Below are 24,955 nucleotides of genomic sequence, written 5' to 3'. Positions count from 1 at the left end.
TGATGTTTGTTTTGTCGTTGCGTGTGCAGGTGGGACGTTGGTGTTCGACGAGGCCGATATCGAACTGCAGGCGGAGAACATTCTAATCACCGACGGGGGCGTCCTCCAGGTGCCGTACAGATCGATCCGTCGCCGCCGATTTCGGGGAAAAAGGTTTCCGTTCCCGGTTCCGCCGCGGGGCGTCCTGACAGCGCTCTCCCGGTCTCTCCCCGCCTCAGGTCGGCACGGAGACGGCGCCCTTCCGGCACAAGGCCATCATCACGCTTCACGGGCACCTGCGCTCCCAGGAGCTGCCCATCTACGGCACCAAGACCCTGGGCATCAGGGAGGGCACTCTGGACCTGCACGGTACCGCGCCCGCTCCACCCCCTAACCGCCACTTTTACACTCTCACACAAATACAAGGGTGCCGTGGAGAAACCAAAACCAAATTTCCCAAATGTACCCTGGAAGTACTATTATGTTCTATTATTTCTGGGAATTGATCAGCACCTTTAACAAGCAAAAAAAAAAGGCACAAATTCATAATGTATCACTGGCCAGGGGTACAGTTTTATGTATTTAAAGGATGCCCCCCAGTGACAAGCATTTTTAGCTTATTTTAGGCACTTTTTCATTCCTTATTTCCCTGAGAGTGTAAGGATAAGGATGCTGACCACTCTCCACTGATCAAGACACTCAGTTAGCCCCCCAGCTGAGCACCCAGCTTTAGCATTGCGCTAAAGCCATCTCTTGCTTAATGCTAAATATATGCGCTCACCTCCGTAAGGAGCACAGGGTGAAAGCATTGCTTATCCCTGTGTGCCAGGGCTGTTTCTCCGGGTTGTTACTGACACAGACTTCCTGGCCCAGTGTGTTATGAAAGCGGGGGAAGCTCTTGCCTAGGAAGCTGCTTTCCTACTCCAGAGTAAAGTGTCCGTCCAGTCAACGGTGGAAAAGTTCTGAGGTGCTCTTTTGAGACGGGTGCCCTAAATCTCCCGCGGTCCCCCAGGCATACCTGTCCCGGTTCCCTGGACGCACTTGGCCGAGACGGCCTCTGCCGGAGCCACCACGCTGACCCTGAGGCAGTCCGTCACGTGGAACGTTGGGGATGAAATCGTCATCGCTTCCACGGGTCACAGGTACGTCTTTAGGACACCTTTAGGTTAATTTATGGCGAAAATACTTACGATGTTCTGTAGTGTTATTATTTTTGTTGTTACGTTCATTAAGGTGTGAGATCACAAACAGGTGATTAGAATGTTCTTAACTGAACATCCTAATGCTGGTGTAACAATCACTACGGATAATTAAAAACAATGCTCTGGAACACCGACTTGGAATTTTGAAAATACATTCCAGAAAACCTATGCTTCAAAGTTTCAGTCCATTTCCTGAATTGTCTGAACTGATATTGAAATGATGTACTTTGGTTGGTTGGTTCATTTTATTTATTCATTTATTTTTTTTTACAAATTCACGTCTCGCAGACACAGCCAGCGGGAGAACGAGGTGAGGAGGATACGCGCGGTGTCGGCGGACGGAAGGACTCTCAACCTGACGGAGCCCCTGAGGTACACCCACCTGGGGGTGTCCGTCACGCTGCCCGACGGGACGGTGTTCGAGGGGCGAGCCGAGGTCGGCCTCCTCACCCGGAACGTCGTGGTCCGAGGATCCGAGAACGTCGAGTGGAACGACAGGATCAAGGCTTGCCCCGAAGGGTTCGACACAGGTGCGGCCTGCCGAGTGATATGCCGAAGGGCTCAGCAGCATTGAAGGGATACTTCTCCTTGGCAGAACACGAGTCGTTCTGTGGGGACTACCCTGTTGTACTTGTGCAGCGTGAACGCTAGTGACATCAGCTAGTCCCTTGCCGCTGTCCCTTAACGGCATCGCCCTTCCCTCCTGGTTCTCACGGTCCCAGTGCACTCCCATTCGTTTTTTCGGGAGCCCTCTGAAACGAATCGTTGTAAAGCGCAAACTTGCTAGCGTCCGCGCTATGCAACTACCGTGGGGGTCGGCTCCACAAAAGAAGACTCGCGTTACCCCCAAAGCGAAATGTCCCTTTAACACTAAGTTTGCTCTTGGTGTCTCGCTGTCGCACGCTGTTTTAATTCAATAAGTCGATTTGTTTTTTCACATTTCAAAACGTTTATACAAATGAAAAAAAAAACTGTTTATTCGGAGGGTTTGATTCATTTTCCGCTTCCAGGCGAGTTTGCCACCCAGACGTGCTTCCAGGGCCGGTTCGGCGAGGAGATCGGAAGCGATCAGTTCGGAGGCTGCATTATGTTCCACGCCCCCAGACCCAGCGAGAATCTGGCGATAGGAAGAATCGAACATGTGGAGGTAAACCATTCGTATTCATACCTTTTCAAATATTACAAGATTAAAGCCATCCTCCATTAGCATTTATCTTTAACGGTGCCCTACGGTGCAGTAGCGCAGTCTCAGAGCGCTTTTGGAGGTGTCTCCTCCGTAGGCAGCTGTTCCCTGGTGAGGATCTCTCTCTCTCTTCTTTGTCTGCGATTATTGACCCAGTTGGTTGTTAACATAATTACAGTAAGAGGAACCCAACCGTTACTTGTTCAAATAACTCCAGAACATTCTCATCTTGCTTTAGCGCTCAGACTGGGCTCGTGCTCGCAACAGGCTTGAGTTACGTATAAGCTGGGTTGCAGTTGGAGATGGCAGCAGTTCTGGTTTTTAAATGTCATTCAGAACTTCACCTTGATGGATGCAGCGGAAGGCTCGGTAAGCCATCGAGTCACGACCCGTTCGTCTCTCCTTCCTCCAGGTCTTTCATGCCGGCCAGGCCTTCCAGCTAGGCCGCTACCCCATCCACTGGCACCTGATGGGAGACCTGCATTACAAGTCCTACGTGCGAGGGTGCGCCATCCACCAGACCTACAACCGAGCGGTGACCATCCACAACACCCACAACCTGCTGGTGGAGAGGAACGTCATCTACGACATCATGGGCGGCGCCTTCTTCATCGAGGACGGCATCGAGACGGGTAACATCCTGCAGTACAACCTGGCCGTGTTCGTCAAGCAGAGCACCAGCCTGCTGAACGACGACGTCACGCCCGCCGCCTACTGGGTCACCAACCCCAACAACATCATCCGGCACAACGCCGCCGCCGGCGGGACGCACTTCGGGTTCTGGTACCGCATGCACGACAACCCCGACGGCCCGTCCTTCGACCCCAGCGTCTGCCAGAAGAAGGTCCCGCTCGGGGAGTTCTACAACAACACGGTGCACTCGCAGGGCTGGTTCGGCCTGTGGATCTTCCAGGAGTACTTCCCCGTCCGCGGCGGCAGCTGCGGCTCCAGCAGGCCGGAGCCGGCCGTCTTCCGCGGCCTGACCGCCTGGAACTGCGAGAAGGGGGCGGAGTGGGTCAACGTGGGGGCGGTGCAGTTCGCCGACTTCCTGGTGGTCAACAACGAGAAGGCGGGCATCGAGGCCAAGCGGATCTTCCCCAACTTCGTGCGGGGCTTCGGGGAGGACGTGGGGGCGGTGGTGAAGAACTGCACCGTCGTGGGGCACGTGGACGAGCTGGGCCTGGGCGACGGGTACTGCACCGCGCGGGGGGTCATCCTGCCGCTGGACGACGGCTTGAGCGTCCTCTCCACCACCTTCGTCAACTTCGACAGGCCCTCCTGCGCCGCCGTCGGGGTGGCGCGGATAGACGGGACGTGCGAGTACCTCTGCGGGGGCTGGAGCGGCAGGTTCGGCGGGGTCCGGTACTTCAACGCCCCCAACAAGGCCGGGTTCCGGTGGGAGCACGAGGTGGTGCTGATCGACCTGGACGGCTCCCTCACAGGTAATCACCATTACGGCTCGCTGCGGCGCTCTTACCTGGGCTGGCCTAAAAAACTCTAGAGAACGTAAGTCCATCCACCTGAGTTGTATGAGCAGTCGGTAGCCTGTGTCTTATTTAGATCTGGTTCATAAGCCTCTATCTCCGAGCTCTGATGTATGTGTGTAACATCATGGGCTGTAGAGCCAAACAATTCCTGGGCTTGCTTTCCAAATTCCTGAAATTTTGTTTCTTAAGCTCATATCCAATTCCCAATAAACGTTCCGAAAAACGTATTTTTGGCCACATTTCTACTTTTACTGAAGGATTGTGTAGACACATCAACAATATTTCAGAGCCAATCAGTTTCTGCTTTTCTCACAAATTCTCTTCTCACGATTTTGAATTCATGCCTCCTCTTTCCAAAATCTCAACATCACAACTGCCACTCCGGAAAGCATCGCAGTCTTGCGATCAATAGCTTTGCTCCCACCGCGTGGTTACCGAGCCGAGTTTGGGCTTAGGCCACGGTGCTCCTGAGCGTGAGCACCCGCGATCCCGCCGTGTTCCGAGCCGCTGGGTTTGCGTCCCGCAGGTCACGCCGACCACAAGGTGGTGCCACAGAGCCGTCTGCTGGACCCCGCCCACTGCACGCAGGGGGCGGCATGGAGCGTGGGCTATCCGGGCTTCGTCTGCGATCACACGGTCAACTTCCACCGCCTGGCCTTCAACGGACCCTCGCCCTCCTCCCTGCAAGCCAAGGACGTCATCCTGACCAACTCACACGGTATGGCACCGTCTGTGCACCCCAGACCCATGGCTAGCTCCATGCTTCTGTTACACCCTTTCTCATAGTCTCTTACCCCATTCCTCATAGTCTGTTACCCACTTCTCATAGTCTGTTACCCCATTTCTCATAGTCTGTTACCCACTTCTCATACTCTGTTACCCCTTTCTCATAGTTTGTATTAGTGTTGGAATAATGCTTCTTCGAGGTGCCCTCTCTCTGTTGCCAGTTGTGAAACTGACTGTAAAGAAACTTCCTCAATTTTGATATTTTTAGGTTTCTGAAGAAGTAGGTGTTTTCCTGAATTAGCTGATTTATTGCGTGTACGTTTCTAGTGCCGATGCTACTGTTTGTACTCTTCGTGAAATTTGACACAGACTTGGACACTTTTCCAAACTTTGACCTGGAAGCAAATGCAAGTGTTAGTTGTTTTCTACAGCACATTATTGTCACTGATGGAGCAGAGACATTTTGCCCTGAATGATGGTGTGTGTTTTTTTTCTTATTTTCTCTATAGGCTCCAGTGCAGTTCCATATTTAAAGAAAAGAATGACCCACAAGTATGGCTGGATGGCACTGATTCCTTCTAAAAAAACCTACAACTGGTATTTTGACCATGTGGATCACATCACAAACATTTCCTACACTGCCAAGTTTTATGGATTCAAGGTAGGTGAATCTCCTGTTTCAAAGGGTTCATGTGATAACCCATGCACACCAGAACCAAGAATTCTAAAGCAATGTGTGTACCGTGTGATTTTTCATATTTATTTACACTAAAATATGACAGGTAGTGACTGTGCAAAGTCACCCCCCCCCCCCCGTAATGGCGGTGTAAAATTTTTTTTCATATTTATATATTGGTCCAATAACTTGGAGTATCTGCAGTATTAATAGTTAATGTGGGAATCAATTCAAATTTAAGGGAATTTATGAAGCGCATATCAAATATTACATTACATTACAGGCATTTAGCAGATGCTCTTATCCAGAGCAACTTACACATAGCATTTACATTGGATCCATTTATACAGCTGGATGTATGCTGAAGCAATGCCCTGAGTTAAGTACCTTGCTCAAGGGTACAACAGCAGTGGCCTACTGGTGAATTGAACCTGCGACCTTTGGGTTACAAGACCAACTCCTTGCCCATTACAATTCACTTAGACAAGTTAAAATTGATCCACATTCTACTGTAATAATTTCACACATGGCCATGAATGAATGATTATGAAAGCAATTCAATCAGCAACACCCCAGAAACGAATCTCGGCCACGGAGATGGCCAATGACAATGAAGCAGCTCTTCTGGGCTAGAACATCCCTGGTAGACACTTAGTCTATTGAGCTGATTTTGCAAAACTGCTTTCCGGTTAGTAGACACCGGCATTCGTGTTACACCATGAGTCTAGTTGTTCTCAATGTAGTCATATATTATCATGTAAAAAATGTATCCACAAATGACCCATAGCCAAAAGTGTCGTATGCCGATAGTTTAATTTTGACTATTATCCCCCTACCTCTCAGCAACAAGACTACGTCATTGTCAACCACAACCTGACCCAGAGTCCAGACAAGTTCCGCATAGTGGATTACAGAAATGCCTCCAAGCAACCCCTGGATTTCAGTACGAACGTGAACGGGGACTGGTTCTTCAACGAAACCTCCAAAACCGTTTATTACATGGGTGAGTCCTACTCTTCGGCTTGTTTTTATATTTGTGTGTTTATACAATTGTGTGTTTTAACTTTTTTTTGTTGCTTTTATCCCTGAGTCCTTCCATCAGGATCTTTTATGATTATTTTAATGTTCTGATCCAGTAGATGTGTCATTTCTATTCTGGGCGAGTCAGGCATGTCACAGAATTCATCCATCCATCCATCCATCCAAATTCAAATTAATTATGAGCCTTGTACTGTGCACTGCAACATCAGTCTTTGTTTGAAAAACCACACATGCAAATAAGGCATAGTCAGGGAAGAGTATCCCTTACAAAAAAAAAAACTAAGCATATGAAAATCATCGTATCATGTACATCCGACAAGTGAAATGTACTCTTGAACTATATAATTAATGCCATTCATAAGAAGCAGAAAAAGTTAACCTATGCTATTTATTTAAAGTGCCATTTTTTTGTATTCACATGTGTAAATTGTAGTTCACATGTGAAAAAAGCCTGGCACATGTGAATAAATGTGACTCACATGTGAAGAAGCTAATTTCACATGATGTCATGTGACCAATTTTCTTTTCATATGTGGAAAAATCTGACCACATGAAAATGCATAATTCACAAATGAAAAGGTACAAATTTATTTACATTTTTGTTAACATATTTTAATTCAAGGCGGATTGGGAAGATAAAAAGGTTAAGTTCACATGCGAAAGGGTAAAAATGTATTTACATTTTTGTTAACGTGAAAATGTTAAAAATCTCATGTGAAAAGGCTGTGCGCGCTCTTCGTGTGAGGGATGTGTGTCAGTGGCAGCGCGGCGCTCTTAATGCTGCCGTCTCATTGGCTGCGGACTCCCCCTCCGTCCGACAGTGTCCGGGAAGCAGACCCAGAGGAGGAGGCGTTCCAGCGTGGACCCTGCCCAGGTGGACGTGGGCGTGGACTTCCAGGTGTACCGCTGCTTCTACGAGGGCTGCATCCCGCCACCCCCGCCCCCGCCAGCCACCCTGCCGCCCGTCCCGTCCCGAAGACCGGCGGACCACTCGTGGGTTACATTTTTGGGGTTCACAATCAGGTCAATTTCCCACTGTCCATCAGGGCCAGTGGTTTTCACAGTGGTGTTAGTGGCCTGCATGCTGAAACTGCCGTCCCGTTCAAAATCACCAGGCTTCGATGCTGCCAATCCAGTGTTCCCATTCAGGCGTGTCTAAATTATAAGTCAGACACAAATAGCTGGTAATGCGCAATTTCGTTTCATTTAACTTTTTGTATTCAAATTTTTTCAACTGCTTATGAACAAAACCAATTTGCTGAACAAATTGCCAGCATTCTGCATGCTTAATCACAAAGAAAGCAGTTGTAGTTTAGCATAGTTATACTGATAGTTAGATAGTTATACTGTCATATCATTTCACAGTAAAAAAAAAAAAAAGTATTCTGGGTTTTTCTTTACCCACTGGGAAAGCGGGCCACTAAAATCCTAAAATGACCGGCCCAGAGCTCTGAGAAAAACTGTCTGGGCGGGTGGCAAGTGGCAATGCCGAGCCCCGCCTTTTCTGACTGTTAAATTTGAATGAATGCCACTGTACTACAGCATGCCAGCGCACACAATCACCGGGCCTGTTGAGATCATACCTGACAGAAAACAGAAGAAGAATCATCTCATCTACGAGATGACGAACAGGGTTCCACTTTTTATTCAGATATGAGCTAAAATGATATAAAATATAAAATTACAATAATAAAATAAAAGTATATTAAATTATTATAAAGTAATTAACCCATTTGTGCACAATTAGTGCAATTAAACGACCTCTGCATTCAGTGGTTTCAACTGTATGTTTGTAGAAAAAGGTGAAGACTGATTTTTTTCCCCTTCATTTTGCTTCTAGGTATTGGTCCAATGAGACTTTCTGGAAGTCGTCCCCCGAAAATAACTTTAAAGTACCAGTAGAAGGATCGGACGTGGTGGTTCCTATAGGTAACGAGGAGTGTTCTGTTCTGTTCTGTTCTGTTCCCTCTGTAAGCCATGTTTGTAAATGTAAGTGCAGTTGGCCGTTGTAACTGACGTCGGTGAACCCGCTTTGTTGATTTCGGTAGGGGTTTGGCTTGTTATGGATATCGCCATTCCCTCCCTGGGAAGGGTTACGGTCCTTGGAGTCCTGGAAATCCCAGACACCATGAATAAGACGTCCGCATCGACTGCCGGAAGCGCTCTCCAATACAGAAGAATCACTGTGAACGCAACGTACATCTCCGTTCAGGTCAATCACGCGCGTCCATTTACCTGTTGATAAACAGGGCATTCTTCTGCTAAACTAACCACATTGTGCTGATGGGACCTGTAGCTTTGAGGTTTTGGTTCAGCCCCTATGTTACTACTATACATCTCTCTACTTGGGCAGCCGTTTTACCAGCATTTACACCAGGCCTGCCAGTGGGGGATGGGCTCTCCCTCTATAGTCCTGTTCCTCCCAATATTTCTTCCCATCGGGGAATTTTTTCCTTCCCACTGGCGGTTTATTTGACCTCAATTTCTCTCTTTTCGGTGGTTCTGTTTTTTTTTTTGCCCGATTTTCTTTTGTGTGCTTCCAGTGTAACTCGTCTTTGTGACAGTGTCTCTGTAAAAAGCACTATATAAATGAAACTGAGTTGTGTGTGAATCGAATATGTCCTAACAGGGCGGAAGGCTAATCGCGGGATGGCCAGATGAGCCTTTCAGAGGCGACCTGCGCATTGTTCTCCGGGGAAACCACTTCACCCCAGACTGGCCTTTGCCGTCCGGGCCCAACCAGGGAGCGAAGGTGCTCGGTAAGCCATGTTAGCCCGTTAGCCACGTTCAGGGAGCGAAGGCGCTCGGTAAGCCATGTTAGCCCGTTAGCCACGTTCAGGAAGCGAAGGTGCTCGGTAAGCCATGTTAGCCCGTTAGCCACATTCAGGGAGCGAAGGCGCTCGGTAAGCCATGTTAGCCCGTTAGCCACATTCAGGGAGCGAAGGCGCTCGGTAAGCCATGTTAGCCCATTAGCCACATTCAGGGAGCGAAGGCGCTCGGTAAGCCATGTTAGCCCGTTAGCCACATTCAGGGAGCGAAGGCGCTCGGTAAGCCACGTTAGCCCGTTAGCCACATTCAGGGAGCGAAGGCGCTCGGTAAGCCATGTTAGCCCGTTAGCCACATTCAGCTCCTGCTGCGGTGATAGACGTTTGTGCTGAAAGCTTGCTGTGCGCTGTATTGCAGGTGTGTTCGGTTTGCTGGATCTCTACGGGATGCCTCACAGTATATACCGCACCAAACTGCGCAGCACGGCTGCAGCTGGATCCACCACTCTGTCCCTGCAGGAGACCGTGGACTGGCAGGTCATTACCGAGATATCAACCATGTACACTACCACAGGAACTACATCACATTACTGTGTGATGTCACCCACAGCACTGCTCTCTGTTAATCATGACTGTGCTGTCAAATACATCTGTATTATCTAAGTCACAAGCAGTAAGTGGTAATGTAACTATAACTACGTACTGTTAGTAAAGATGTGTTGTTGGCAGACCTGGGTCAAATACATATTTACTTTGGATTCAAATTCTTTTCTGTGTTCTATTGATCTTGCCTGGTGTAATTGAGCGAGCCAATATGACCAGAAGGCGGGGTTTGCACTTTTTGAGAGTATTTCATTGGTTCCAATACACCAGACAAGATCAGTAAAGCGTAGAAAAGTTTTTGAATCCAAAACAAATGCGTATTTGACCCACGTCTGGGTTGCTGGTTCTGTAGATGTCATACTGTGGAACACAAACCAATTTGACGTAAGGAATTTAATTTATCTTAAAAGCGCGAGCGTTCCTTGAACCCGTGAACGCTAACGCTCGATTTCTCTCTCTTGTGCGCGCACACTCCGCTGTAGGTGGGGGATGACGTCGTGATATCGACCACCAGCTACGACCCCTGGGAGACGGAAACTCGGAAGATCGCGGCCGTGTCGACGGACAGGCGTACCCTGACCCTCAACCAGTCTCTGTCCCACACCCACATCGGTCAGTCCCTCGGAACGTCGCCGCGACGACCAGCTCTGGGCCAATGGCATTGGAAACCGAGAAGGCCCCATGACCTTGAATGACCTTGAGACCTCTCTCTACCTTTTTCTTTCTCTCTCTCTCTCTCTCTCTCACTTTCTCTCCCGCTCTTTCACTCAGTTTCAATTTAAGTTGCTTTATTGGCATGAAATACAAATGCAATTATTGCCAAAGCATACATATACAATATAATATGTAAAATAATAATAATATTAAAAAAATAATAATTATAAATGTAACAATATATAACAATTACAGCATCAACAGCAACAGAAGTAAATCTCTCTCTCTCTCTCTCTCTCTCTCTCTCTCTCTCACTCTCTCTGTCCTGCCCTCAGGGGAGACCCACAGTGTCCAGGGCACTGCGAGGACCTACAGGCTGTCGGCGGACGTTGGGCTGCTGAGCAGGAACATCAAGATCATTGGGGAGGACTACCCGGACCTGTACAGGGAGTCCTTTGGAGCCAGAGTGCTAGTGGGCACATTCTCATCTGGAGGAGGAACATACAGAGGTACAGTTGAGTTATAATGAATTATAATCATTGTTATTGATTCATATAATTATTATGTATGATTCATAATCAAGCTACTGTTTTTCTTCCTACTTTAAAATATGTATCTGCATCTGGTGGAAAAGTGAAAAAGTGAATTTCACCAGAGTGGATCAAAAAGGATATTATATTGTATTCTTCTGTTCTGTTTGGTCATAAGTGGATTATTTGTGCCAGGGACCATTGAGGGGAAAAAAGGTGAAGGTCATCATTTATTTATTTGCTTGTTTAAAAAAACTCACTTTCTCTTTCACTCTATTGGCAAATAAAATGCCGGTGTCCTGCAAATATATCCCTCCCAGTGGTGTTGCCCAGCATGTGACAATTTAGATTAAAGATTAAATTCCTGTTAATAATGTATTTCTTTATTAAGATAAGATCTTCTTCTTGCGTTTTCTGTGTTGACCTCAGGAAGTGCGCAGATCAGAAATGTTGAGTTCTATCACACGGGCCAGGAAGGCTACCGGGATTTTTATGATCCGCGCTACTCCCTGGCTTTCCTGGATCTGGGTGACGTGAGTACTGTATACACTGCCCTCTACTGGTGATGTGAAAACGTGCATGTGACCATGTGTTTGAATGCTTAATTTTAAAAAATCACTGTTGAATCAATGCTGTTGGCTCAATGCCAATATCTCAAACTGTTTGTATTTTAAAAATGCTTTAATGGTGAGGACGTGCGGTTCAAAAGACAGATTGTGTGCTCTAGAGAACGAATGGTTTATATCCTTCTTCCTCTTAAGATTTCCAACAACGAGTCCTACGTTCAAGGCTGTGCTTTCCACCACGGTTTCTCTCCCGCCATTGGCGTCTTCGGGACAAACGGCCTGAGCGTGGATGACAACGTCATCTACTTCACCGTCGGCGAAGGTAGCTTAACGTTTCCTTCACGGCGCAAAAAAAAAGGGGAAGTTATTTTCCCGTTAACATTTAAACGAATGTCGACAAAACGGTGAAAATTCTCAGGTGCTTAGGGAAGATTCTGTGAGCTTAAAGAGGTTAAAGCGAAGTCGGCAGCTGTTTTGTACTCTTATGATGCGAGAATCTTGGCATTTCGCTCCGTTCGCAGGGATCAGAGTTTGGGGCATGAACAACAAAGTGCGGAGAAACCTAGTGACGATGTCCCTGTGGCCGGGATCCTACCAGGGCAGAGAGGAGACCTTCAACTTCGACTGGAACGCCGCCATTGAAGTCAGTGGCTACCGGAATGTTCTGTAGCAGCCCTCTGTTTGCCCTCTTTTGTACCACGTGTAAATTCCCTCTAAAACATTGCTTGACCGTGTAACAATGGAGCATTATGAGACAGTACTAAGACTGTGCCCAGGGTAGCAGTGTTATCATTTGTACACCTTTTGTAATCACGACGTGCTTCAGAGCAGAGGGCTGAGGGGAGACTGCTTAACCCTTTAAGGTGTGAGGTCACAAATATGCGTTCAGAATGTCCTCAACATTCTAATGCTGATGTAAGAACAGCTGCTGGTAATTGAAAGCAGTGGAGTTCACTGACTGGGAAAACAAAATGTTGCAAGAAACCTACTCAGCCGTCGTGCAAGTTAAAATTCTAAAATGCCGTCGTCGTCCACATTGCCGCAGGTGAACGAGGGACAGAACGCAGTGCTGCAGGACAACATCGTGGCAGGGTTCGAGAGGGCGGCGTACCGCATCAACGGAGAACCTTGCCCAGGTGAGTCTCTCACGCGACACGCCGCTCTGCTGCTTAACATTCTGAAAGCGCCGTGACTCCTCCCGCTAAAATAGCCCTGAGGGCTTCGTCCTTAACGTGAAAAAATGGAAGCGGTCAAGTTTGGCGTACTTCGGTGGAACACCTGCTACCGAGGTTGACCTTTGTTTGACCTCCACCATAGGGTTTTTTTTTTTTAAGTCTATAGTTTATTTTTTAAGATGTCCGTCGTTCACGAGGCTTGCGATTGCAGGAACGTGGAATCCGGCGGACCCGTGGTACCAGAACGAAGCGCACGGGGGTCTGTACGGCATATTCATGAACAAAGACGGGCTGCCCCGGTGCACCCTCATCCAGGGCTTCACCATCTGGAGGTGCTTCGACTACGGAATCTACTTCCAGGTAACGGCGTTCGGTGATCTCGCCGCGTTCGGGGAAGGCCCCGTCTCCCAGTGGCCGAGCACCCTGAAAATACATTGCATCGCATCCGTTTATACAGCTGGATATATACTGACGCAGTGCAGGTTAAGCACCTTCAAGGGTACAAGGGCAGTGTCCTAACTAGGAATCGAACCCGTGACCTTTAGGTTACAAGACTAGTTCCTTACCCATTATACTACCTGATCTGTCATTTTTGAAAAGTATTTGAATTTCTCTAGTATGGTGCTTTGTAGTAAGAGGCATAAACATTATGTTGTATATGAGGAAAATATTCCATGGTACTGTAGGCTTGTATTGTATACTAAAGGTGAACGGGGTTGGAATTAATTGGACAAGCATGGTGTGATATGGGTAAATTATACGGCTAAGGGATGCTACTGTGGGCACTACATGGCATGGTGTAATATGGGTAAATTATAGGGCTAAGGGATGTTACTGTAGGCACTGCATGGCATGGTGTGATATGGGTAAATTATAGGGCTAAGGGATGTTACTGTAGGCACTGCATGGCATGGTGTGATATGGGTAAATTATAGGGCTAAGGGATGTTACTGTGGGCACTGCATGGCATGGTGTGATATGGGTAAATTATAGGGCTAAGGGATGTTACTGTGGGCACTGCATGGCATGGTGTGATATGGGTAAATTATAGGGCTAAGGGATGTTACTGTGGGCACTGCATGGCATGGTGTGGCAGTAGGGGAGTGAGCCGGATGATCACCGTCACTCAAGAACGCTGGGGCTGGGTTGTTTTTTCCCGAATCCACAGCTCCTAAAGTTCAGTGTTTCCCGCAGGTGACCATGAGCGTCCAGGTCCGCAACGTCAGCCTGATCGACAACGGAATGGGCGTCCTGTCCATCGTCTTCACGCCCCCGGCCCTGTCGCACCAGTACTCCAACAAAACGGTCCTCGTCAAGGTGGGTGAGCCGGCCGGGGCGCGTCCGTCCCCTCCGTCCCCTCCGTCCGCTCCGCTCCGCTCTCTCTCTCTCTCTGGCGCGTCTCAGACCATCGCTCTCGCCTCTCCGTCTCTTTCAGGACGCTCTGATCGTGGGCAGCAGCCCCGAATTCAACTGCTCCCAGGGCATCTCGTCCAGCAACGCCAACGTCCGCCTCAGCAGCTGGCACAGAGCCACCAGGCCTCCCAACGGTAACCGGTCTCCGATACGTTCGCAGTGCTAGCAGAATGACTGGGTTTTGGGGGGGGGATACGCTGGCCAGAGACATCGCGCTCTTCGGGGGTTCGGATCCCGTGACGGGAGTGTGTAACGGATGTTTTGTTGTGTGTTTTTTTTTCCTCTGCGCGCGCGCGACAGGGGGACGGAGCGGGATTTGCTGGCCGACCTTCGCGTCGGGCCACAATCACGCGCCGACCAAACCCAACGCCGAACTGATGAGCTACACCGCCATCAGCGGACTCATGACCGTGACTGGTGAGGGCCGTCGTTATTTCGGTCGACATCCGTGGAGGATTTAGTCATTCTGCGAAAGCAAAATTATTTTATTTACCGAGCACCAAAAGGTCCCAGGCGTTTGATTTGTGCAGGGTCCTTTCATTAAACGATATTGAAGTCGTTTGCAAATCTCCGGAAGTGAAGAGGGGTTCTGTGCGTGTTTCACGTCTTCTTTTCTAGACACCACATTCGTGGGGTTCAAGAGCGTGTGCTCGGGGCAGACGAACGTGATGTTCATGACCAATCCCCAAAACGAGGACCTGCAGCACCCCGTTCACGTGGAGCGCCTGACGCTGGTGGACAGCACCGAGAGCGCCAAGGTGCACATCCACAGAGCGGACGTGAGGTGAGGAATTCGTTATTTCTGATTTTGTCTAATGTATTCGATTTATTTGTTTATTTATTTATTTATTTTTCAGAGCAGACACTACTAAATCATTGGGGCCAATCGCAGGTCTTTCTCTGCAGGCCGTGGTCTGTCCCAGAGTAGGCCGCGTTTATCTACTCACTTGTCGTGAGTGAGGCGGTGGAATGAAAATGGCGGTGGCCCGTGTGTGTGTTCCTCTCGCAGTAAGGCCAACCCCTCGGACTGCGTGGACATGGACTGCGACGCCAAGAAGAAGTCCCTGCTCAAGGACCTGGATGGCTCCTTCCTGGGCTCCGTGGGCGCGGTGTTGCCCCAGTCAGAGTTCGAGTGGGACGGGGACAGCCGGAGGGGCGTGGGAGACTACAGGATCCCCAAAGTCATGCTCACCTACCTCAACGGCAGCCGCATCCCGGTCAACAAGATCGCCCCCAAAAAAGGTGGGCGCCATTTTAACTGTTTCGGCACTTGTTAATCCAGCAGATGTGTTTTTACACTAATTTCTGGAAGCAGTTCAACATCGTAGTGTTATCCAGAACAGTTTAACAGGTCCCAGTTTCCTCAATATAGGAGACACTCGGCACAACCAGTCTGCCAAGTTCTGTTCATACGTCTATTGCCATTCATATTTCTTAAACAGACCTAGGGCTGAACTGTTGCTTATTACTTTAAATTTTATTAGCCAGTTAAAAAACGAAAATGTAGCAAATACAGTAACTGTTGCCTGACTCCAGTAGTGAGACGTGTGTAAGCAGCTGGTCAGCAGTTCTGATATATTGTCAGTAAAATTCAGATACACCTTCATATGGTAGCTATGAAAGTTCAAGAAGCCTTGAATTTGAATTATATAAAGATTGTTCCAGTCACAATTTGGAATTAGTGTTCAATCCTCATACATTTCTGTTTTACATTTGTCATGCAGGTGTAATAATAGTGTTCAACCCTTTGAAGAGTAGGTTTTTTTGGGGACGTTATTTTAAAATTGAAAGTCAGTGTTCTGGAACTCCATTGCTTTCAATTACCAGTAGCGACTATTCAGTTAAGAACATTCTAATCTCGTATGTGTGACCTCACACCTCAAAGGGTTAATGTATTTGTTTTTTCTTTTGTTTTTTTTAAGGGATAATCCGGGACTCCAGATGCACATATATGGCCCCATGGCAGAGCTACAAGTGCTTTGGCCTGAACTACGAGATGCTGGTCATGGAGAGCCTGGACGCGGACACCGAGACCAGGCGACTGTCCCCAGTGGCGGTGCTGGGAGACGGCTACGTTGACCTGCTGAACGGTATGGCCTCCATGCCTCGCGGCTTCGTTTAAAATTAAACACCAACGTAGCATTTTTATCAGGAAAGCTTGTCTCATTTTTCAATCGCTTGCTCCCTTTTAAACATCTTTTAAGTGTTTCTCTTTGGTAAATATTTACATAACTGTATGGTCACTACAAGATACAGATATTTCACTGTGGTCATGTTATTGCATTTTCACTACAGTGTAGTAGTTGCAAGCAGTTGCTTGATGTAATGGCCCAGTTTATAAATGTTGTTGCAACACTTTGTGGATAAGAAGAAAATATCTTCATTTTCAAATGAAGATGCTTATCTGTGGAGAATAAAGATCTTGTTTTTCCAGCATGTTGGATTAAACCAGACGTGCTTCCTTGTGTTAATTTGACGCAGGTCCCCAGGACCACGGCTGGTGCGCTGGGTACACGTGCCAGAAGAGGGTGTCTCTCTTCCACAGCATCGTCGCCACCAACAAGTCCTTCGACATCTACTTCAGCAGCGTGACCCCTCAGAAGCTACGGCTAATGCTGCTCAATGCCAACAGCTCAAGGGTAGGCCTTTTAGCACGTTAGCACGACACTATTAATGGCACAGGGGGCGTGTGCTACAGTGTTACAGCTGCTACTTTTAAACCAAGTCACAGTACAGTCAGAAGCTACAGCTAATGCTGCTCAATGCTGACAGCTCAAAGGTCAGCCCTTTAGCACGTTAGCATGACACTATTAATGGCACTGGGGCGTGTGCGACAGTGCTACAGCCGCTGCTTTCAAAGCAAGTCACAGTGCAGTCAGAGGATGCACCACTTGCAGTTTATTTCAGGGAAAGGTTATTGAATGGTCCTTCACACCTAAAATGCTCAGGGCTAATTCAAGTGTACTAGTGTTATTATAAGTCGAAATTATGTTGTGTATGTTATGAAATTTGCACTTTTAGAGTAAATTCTACTAGTAGATTTAACAGTTAACTGAGCATTTAACTATGTAAACCACAGCAGAAGAATAAATACAGGGAATAAATATAAAGTAGGCCATAAAAGAGGGGTTCCAGACTGTGTCTAATAAAATACAGCTGAGGCTGTTTTGGACTAAAGAGGTCATGTTTATTTGCAGGCCGTCAGGGTCGCCATATTCTACTCCAAACCTCAGCGTCTAGACGTCTACGTTGGCAACCGGCTGGTGGCCCCGACGAACGCGCAGTGGAACAGCGCCCATTCGGACTACACCCTCCAGGAGCCTTCTTTTGACGGTGCGGCATTTCAAATTATTTACAAAAAACTTTAAGCATTTAAAACTATTTATTACATAACACATTAAGCGTTTCATACTATTTCCAAAAAACTGTAAGTATTTAAAACTATTTACAGAAACTTTAAGCATTTCAAACTATTTACAAAAAACTTTAAACATTTCAAACTTTCCCTAACTTTTTTGATCATTACTTTTTTGTATGGCTCTTACTTGTAATGTAATGTATAACACATTTTATGGGTAAATTTTGAAACAAGAATGATATTGATAAATGGTGCAGGATTTCTCTTGATTTTCCCTGCCTTGTGGCAGGGCTTTCTGATTGATTGATTGATTGATTGATTGATCCCAGAGAATGACACATGAAAGTGTCACTAGTAAACTTATTTCCAAAGTGGTCCTTGATGGGGGAAAAAAAACAAATAACATAAGCAGACAAATTTGAAATTACAAACTGAAAACATAAATTAACAAAGAAACTGCACGAAGAAGCAATATAGCACATGTAAGCATTGGACCAATACAATATACAGCAAATAGCATATTTGCAGGCGTAACAAAGCACGTTGATAGGCTAAGCAAAGACAACATGAACAACTCGGCGCGTGCAAAGCAAACGAGCGAGTAGCGGCATTTTAAAACTAAAGCCGGCGATTAAGTGCGTCCAAAGCAAATCGTCCAGTGTGTCACCTCCTTGCGACATAGCTCAGGAGGTAAGACTGATTGTCTGGCAGTCGGAGGGTTGCCGGTTCAAACCCCACCCTGGGCGTGTCGAAGTGTCCTTGAGCAAGACACCTAACCCCTAACTGCTCTGGCGAATGAGAGGCATCAATTGTAAAGCGCTTTGGATAAAAGCGCTATATAAATGCAGTCCATTTACCATTTTCCGTCGCAGGGCAATACGTTCCCCAGCCGGACTCCGGAGCCCACGGGTCGAACTACTACGAGAGCACCTACAAGATGCAGAACGTCCTCCTGCATGGCTCCGCCCCTGTGGAGATACGCACCTCCCCCCTCCTCTTCATCTCCTTCCAGCTGCCCGCCATGACCGTGGACGAGTTCTACGGAGACAACCTGGTGAGGAACCTGGCGCTCTTCCTGAAGATCCCGCCCAGCATGATCCGCGTCACCAAGGTGATCCGCGAGGGCGGCGCCCGCCGGCGGAGGTCCACGGGCCTGACGGTGGAGGTGCAGATCAGCCAGCCCCCTCAGCAGAACACCACCGACAACAGCACCAGCGGTGAGAGGAAGGGCCTACTCATACGGTCCAGTCATACACCCCTCAGGCACCTATCCATAATGCACCCACTCATACGGTCCAGTCATACGCCCCTCAGGCACCTATCCATAATGCACCCACTCATACACCCATTCATACAGTCCAATCATACACCCCTCATGCACCTTTCCATAATGCACCCACTCATACAGTGCAGTCATACACCACTCATACACCCACTCATACAGTGCAGTCATACACCACTCATACACCCATTCATACAGTCCACTTATTTGCCCACTCATATGCCCAGATTACTAACAGCAGTGTCTCCTAACTGACGTCTGATGTCACTGACAGCAGCCTGAATTTAACATTTAACATTTGGCCTTAACACCAACTCAAAATTAAGTGCGTCAGGTTTTTTTAGATGCAAAGCACCTCATGGACCTGGCCTTTAACCAACCCACTCACTCACACACCCACTCACTCACTCACGTCTAGCAGGCTGCAGATTCTCCACCAGGGGGGGACATTACTATTTATGATCAAGTTGTGACATCTTTTGGTTAATAACGAAGGCCGTTCCTGTTTTTCAGACGCAGAGTTCGGCGCCTTGCGGAAAATAGCGGACGACCTGGGGCAGGCGGCAGTGTCTGGCAACCTGAGCCAGTCCATCGGGTTCAACGTGTCCTCCGTGGGCATCGTGCCCCCGACGCCCCCACCCACCGATCCAGGGTGGAGCCAGGTGAGACCCCAGCAAAGGACGTCCCTTAGCCTTTTACCTGGGGATGCGGGTAAATCTCTACAGGTGGAAGGCTGCCATTGGTGGTAGAGGTCCGTATGGCAGCTGTGAGGTCTTTTACTTTTGACATTCGCCTGACTGAAATGAGTGTTCTACTGTTAAGGTAATCCTAGACTAAAGTGGGGTGGTACGGTGGCGCAGTGGGTAGCACTGTCGCCTCACAGCAAGACATTCGTGGGTTCGAATCCGGACTGGGCCTTTCTGTGTGGAGTTGTCATGTTGTTCGCGTGGGTTTCCTCTGGCTACTCCGGTTTCCTCCCACAGTCCCAAAAACATGCAGGTAGGCTAATTGGAGACTCTAAATTGCCCATGAGTGAATGGTGTGTGTGCCCCTACAATAGATTGGCGGCCTGTCCAGGGTGTATTCCTGCCTCTCGCCCAATGCACGCTGGGACAGGCAGGTGTAGATAAAGGATGGATAGACTAAAGTGTAAGGTTTGATGATGAAACGGGCTACTCAGCCTATCTAGGAGGATCTATCACTGTGCCTACTAAACCTGGTCTTACACCACCCAGCTCTTCTTCTATGGTAGAACTTCCTGATATCACTGCAGAATGTGTCTCTTTCCACCTTTGCCACCTTGTTCTGTAGACAGAACTAAACCAGAAATCCACTTTGCATTGCATTTATTTAGCAGACACTTTTATCCAAAGCGACGTAAAGAAGTGCGTATCAAGGTCATTGGAACAACTGCAAAGCACAGGTTCGATAAGGTACGATACTCATTTCATAGCCAAGAGCACAAAGTCCCAGTTCACACAGTGAACATTACTCTGACCTAACCTATGCTGAATCAAACTAGGGGGCAGTACAAGCCACAAAATTAAGACGATAACACAAAGTACAATAAGTACTTTACGGGGGGGGGGGGGTAAGTAAAGGGGGCAGGTTTGGGGTAACGACGCGGCGTGTTGGGTTTTTGTGTGTGGTCTCCAGGTGGCCAACGCGGAGGAGACCAGGCAGGAGCCGACGCCCAGCTTCGTGTCCAGCGTGGCCAGGCTGCAGGTGGTGGTGCAGCCCATGTCCAGCGGTCTCGCGGGCCCCCTCCTCCAGCAGCCCAGCCTCATCGCCCTGGACCAAGAGGTGAGGACGAGGACGGGCCGTGTCGCCGCGGACGCGCGGACTAGCACGTCCGCTGCGCAGTGTTATCAATGCTCCTGTGTTTGTTTGGCAGACCCCGCATTTCTGTCACACGTTCATAACATTGCATTCGATGTAGGGGAAGCTAATGTGACAAACTGCAGACTGTAGGCCCAGTGTGTATAAACCTTTAGCTAATCGCCGCTTACAAATGTAGCATGCATAGCTGTTATCATTCACAAAGATCAAATGACCCCATGTAAATGTATGCCTCACAAAAGCTTTAGTTCAAACAAATGTTCACTAACTTCCTCTTTTAGTGAAGAAAAAGTGCTTAGGCATAAGTTTATTTCAGTGTAAATTAACATATTTGGTTTCACTGCCTAAAGAAATGGCTGTAAAGCTTAAAATAGATTAACAATATGAGGTGTTGCCTGCCTTTAAGAGGTGTCTGCAGGGTCACTGTGTGTGGGTTGAGTGTGTGTTTCTGCTGGGTAATTGTGTGTGTGTGTGTCCCCGCAGGGTAACTGTGTGTCGGTGTGTGTGTGTGTCCCCGCAGGGTAACTGCGTGTCGGTTGTGTGTGTGTGTGTCCCCGCAGGGTAACTGCGTGTCGGTTGTGTGTGTGTGTGTGTCCGCAGGGTAACTGTGTGTCGGTTGTGTGTGTGTGTCCCCGCAGGGTAACTGTGTGTCGGTTGTGTGTGTGTCCCCGCAGGGTAACTGTGTGTCGGTTGTGTTTGTGTGTCCCCGCAGGGTAACTGCGTGGCGGTTGGGGTCACCTCTCTCACGCTCACAGCCGGGCTGAAAGGCTGGGACAGCAGCAGTTTGGAGGGCCTGCAGGGGAACACCACCGTGCACTTCCAGAGCTGCTGGGCCAACTACACCGACCTGTCAATCAGCACCGCCGGTGTGTACACGGCCGCCAGCGCCGCCCGCCCTGCATTCAGCCTGCCACTGAGCCGCCATTTTAATTCACTCATTCATTCATTCATTCATTCCTTCAATTATTATTATTCATTGAATTTATTTCATCTTTATTTGATATGGATGAATACAGTTTACGTGGAGAATTGCAAAACACTTATCCAATGTGATGCATCACAGCATTTATAGCTTCTGCAAATTTCCATTTCCTGTCCCGAGATACACTTTTCTAAATGGAAGACAACAGTTTGGAAAAAAACATATTCATATCCATAGACCCCCCCGCCCCCCACACACACACACACACTTCCTGCAAAACCAGTTGATTTACACATGCACTTACAAATACGTACATTTACAAATACGTTTGTCTGACTTTGAAAAAATGACCATGCACTCCGTGTTGAATTAATGTAAAATATTTGTAAATGCTGTTATATTTTTTTATCTCAGTTGAAATCAGAATGCTGGGCTACTCTCTAGAATGATATCTATTAGTCTTAGTCTTCATTTCACATACATATGCTACTCGTTTTAAGCTTGCAACTAATTAAAATTCACTGGAAATAAGTGACTTGGTACTTGATGTGAGCCTATACATTAAAAGCCTTGCACACTCCAAGTAAATGGCCATAATACTATAGTTTGTTTACCCATAGAAAAAACTTTCATTGGTACGCTGGTACCTTTTAGTTTCATTCACACTTCGCAGAACTCCAGTGAATTTTTACAATTTCCCTCTGTAATTTCCTTTGATCATTAATTCCATAGCAGTGAAACTGTGGTCTATTTGCCTGTACCTCTCTGGTGATTCTGCAGAGCTGTACAGTACAGTACGTGTCAGTAATCCTGCATGCTCTTGTGTGTTTTTTGTTCTGTTTGTAGGTGAGAACATGACGATGGTTTTCACTTTGAATTCGGTGAGAGTTCAGTCCAGAAGCATCACCATTAAGGCTGCCACTACTGGTCCTACTGCTGCTCCTACCGCTGCTCCTACTGCTGCTCCTACTGCAAAGCCCACTGTGGCGCCAGACCCAGAGCTTCCCAGCATCTTTGACTCTGTGGCCCCAGTCAGGTCCAGCACGCTGTACTTGTTCGCGCTCCTTCTCTCTCTGAGCCTCGTGCTTTTAGGATTTTAGGGAACGGCTCGAGTGAAAGGTGTGTGTGCTGTACCCGGAAAAATTATGACGTAACCATACGGAAGGGTAAAATCATGTTATTTTTTTCGGAGTATTTACCTTTTGCTGCTATGGAGAATGGGGAATGTGTTTTGTGTCAAATGAGGTATCTATTGTGTTATTCTTCGGTTCTGTACTCTTTTGTGAATGTAATCAGAGTAATTGGGATTTAATTTGGGGGAAGGGAAAAGTTGATTCTGAACAGTGACCTTTCATGAAGAAAATATTGTCCTTCTGAACTACAGGAAATGTGCACAAATTATTTTTGGCTGTAGAGCGCACTGAATTAGAATGTTCTGTGAAAAGTGTGCATTCACCTCTGTTAAGGTAACCCTCATATATAACATATAACCTGTGATAAATAATCTGTATCTAAAACTACCTATTGGCACTTACTGTGATTTAAAAAAAAAAACTTTAGTCAGGTCTTGATTACTGGTGGACTTTGTGATTGCTGTTGCTGTAGCCCTTTTACGTTTAATTTGTTTTGAAAGTTTTTAGCTGAATAAATGACCTATGAACGTACTTTTTTCATCTCTTTTGTTTCTTTTTTTTTGCCTGCCCAGAAACAATGCATATACAGTATTCAGACACCTTCACTTTTCCCACATTTTATCACGTTGCAGCCCGATTTTTCAGTTTTTTTATTTTTAATAAATGTGCTAAAATTTCTAGAAACCTGTTTTTTTTCCACTTTGTCATTATGGGGTATTGTGTGTAGATTGATGAGAACAAAAACAAATTTAATCAATTTTGACAATAAGGCCGTAACGTGACAAAATGTGGAAAAAGTGAAGGGGTCTGAACACTTTCCAAAGGCACTGCGTGCGCCTTGGTTTTGTGCGTGGAATTAGGCCTCGAGCGAAACGCCCTGAAACGGGACACTTCGTCCCTAAAACACGACGGGTTCCCAGACTGGGACTCGGGGACCCTGGAGTGCGAGGCAGGTGTTCCGGGCGACATGGCTCAGGAGGTAAGAGTGGTTGTCTGGCAGTCGGAGGGTTGCCAGTTCGAGCCCCACCCTGGGCGTCGAAGTGTCCCTGAGCAAGACACCTAACCCCTAAATGCTCTGGTGAATGAGAGGCATCAATTGTAAAGCACTTTGGATAAAAGCGCTATATAAATGCAGTCCATTTACCATCCTCGAGACATATAAAAACCGAAGCAGCGTGTACAGCAGTATTATGTGTCCAGAGGCTTTGCGTGTGAACAGATTAACTTTATAGCGTTTATCCACAACTACGAACATAAATACCAGTTTTTATATTGTGCCAGAATGTCTTTACTTCAGTACGACGGTCTCGGATTACCTGCTGTAGTAAATCATTCTAAACGAGAATAACAGTCGATGTGAAATGTTTCATTTTCGGAACAATTGGGTAAAATACACGCACACGACCTCTGCAGGATATGACATCACAGCACAAGCTGGTTTAGAGGTGCGTGGAAGTGCATTATCTTGCTTCAGACCATGAACGCCCCAAATGCCCTATACCTGCCATTGTAGGACCGATGGTCGTCAGAATCTTCTATAAATGACGAATATATCCTTTATCACACACAAAAATTGTCTGGCCCAATTGAAAACATGCACTATAACTGAAATAAGACCCAGAAAGTCTATTTAAACGAAACAGAAAAGTACCTCCTTTCTGTCATTTAATTATTTTTTTTGCAATGGTTGGGTTTCAACACTAGGGGGCGCAGAAATTACATTATGCAACTCAGCAACATGTGGTCCAGGGGTCCTCAATTTTATCCAGGAAGGGCCGGTGTGGGTGCAGGCTTTCGTTCCAACCAAGCAGTAACACACCTGATTCTACTAATCAGCCACTAGAGTCTTTGCTAAGGGCCTTGATTAGTAGAATCAGGTGTGTAATTGCTTGGCTGGAGCGAAAGCCTGCACCCACCCCGGCCCTTTCTGGATGAGATTGAGGAACCCTGATGTGGTCCATGGACTAGAGCAGTGGTGCCCAGCCCTGCTCCTGGAGATCTACCATCCTGCAGGTTTTCATTTCAACCCTAATTTGACACCTGATTCCACTAATTAGCAGCTCGATGTAGAAGCAGCTTTAGCTGTTGAATGAGGTGTGGCTTTGTTATGTTTGGAGGGGAAACCTACAGCACAGTCAGATCTCCCAAGGACAGGGTTGGTTAGCATTGGACAACAGGAAATACCCACAAGTTCTTTTTTGGCTGCAGAGCACCCTCTGAATTCGATGTTTTGTGAAAAGTGTGCATTCACCTCTGTTAAGGTAAATCGCAATCTGATATGTAATCTGCATCTACAACTACCTACTGGCACCTACTCTGATTTGCTGGAATTTTAGTCAGGTCTTGATATGGTGGACTTTGTGACTGCTGTTATAGCCCTTTTACCTTTTGGCAGTTTTATTAATCATAAAAAATCCATTG

General features: G+C 47.3%; 1 protein-coding gene across 1 annotated transcript in view; it reads left to right on the top strand.

The window, feature by feature from the left end:
* The window catches only part of pkhd1l1.1 (PKHD1 like 1, tandem duplicate 1), a 53,164-nt gene extending 30,099 nt beyond the window's left edge, over positions 1–23,065 (top strand). The window contains exons 45-78 of the mRNA XM_035429698.1: positions 30–109; positions 219–348; positions 992–1,121; positions 1,470–1,711; positions 2,192–2,328; positions 2,777–3,806; positions 4,378–4,569; positions 5,087–5,238; positions 6,097–6,256; positions 7,116–7,287; positions 8,135–8,223; positions 8,343–8,506; positions 8,924–9,053; positions 9,478–9,596; positions 10,145–10,274; positions 10,652–10,825; positions 11,276–11,379; positions 11,608–11,734; positions 11,934–12,055; positions 12,458–12,548; positions 12,799–12,947; positions 13,782–13,904; positions 14,023–14,134; positions 14,301–14,417; positions 14,619–14,784; positions 15,010–15,242; positions 15,923–16,090; positions 16,482–16,639; positions 17,198–17,333; positions 18,231–18,575; positions 19,154–19,302; positions 20,297–20,443; positions 21,192–21,345; positions 22,248–23,065. Coding sequence (XP_035285589.1) covers positions 30–109; positions 219–348; positions 992–1,121; positions 1,470–1,711; positions 2,192–2,328; positions 2,777–3,806; positions 4,378–4,569; positions 5,087–5,238; positions 6,097–6,256; positions 7,116–7,287; positions 8,135–8,223; positions 8,343–8,506; positions 8,924–9,053; positions 9,478–9,596; positions 10,145–10,274; positions 10,652–10,825; positions 11,276–11,379; positions 11,608–11,734; positions 11,934–12,055; positions 12,458–12,548; positions 12,799–12,947; positions 13,782–13,904; positions 14,023–14,134; positions 14,301–14,417; positions 14,619–14,784; positions 15,010–15,242; positions 15,923–16,090; positions 16,482–16,639; positions 17,198–17,333; positions 18,231–18,575; positions 19,154–19,302; positions 20,297–20,443; positions 21,192–21,345; positions 22,248–22,501 — 6,086 coding nt within the window. The 3' untranslated portion in view covers positions 22,502–23,065. The remainder of the gene's footprint in view (positions 1–29; positions 110–218; positions 349–991; positions 1,122–1,469; positions 1,712–2,191; positions 2,329–2,776; positions 3,807–4,377; positions 4,570–5,086; positions 5,239–6,096; positions 6,257–7,115; positions 7,288–8,134; positions 8,224–8,342; positions 8,507–8,923; positions 9,054–9,477; positions 9,597–10,144; positions 10,275–10,651; positions 10,826–11,275; positions 11,380–11,607; positions 11,735–11,933; positions 12,056–12,457; positions 12,549–12,798; positions 12,948–13,781; positions 13,905–14,022; positions 14,135–14,300; positions 14,418–14,618; positions 14,785–15,009; positions 15,243–15,922; positions 16,091–16,481; positions 16,640–17,197; positions 17,334–18,230; positions 18,576–19,153; positions 19,303–20,296; positions 20,444–21,191; positions 21,346–22,247) is intronic.
* Positions 23,066–24,955: the final 1,890 nt, after the last annotated feature.

This window comes from Anguilla anguilla, chromosome 8 (assembly GCF_013347855.1).
Source record: "Anguilla anguilla isolate fAngAng1 chromosome 8, fAngAng1.pri, whole genome shotgun sequence".
NCBI classification, from domain to species: Eukaryota; Metazoa; Chordata; class Actinopteri; order Anguilliformes; family Anguillidae; genus Anguilla; species Anguilla anguilla.
Note: the sequence above shows the minus strand (reverse complement) of the source record. Positions and strands in the feature narration are given on the sequence as shown.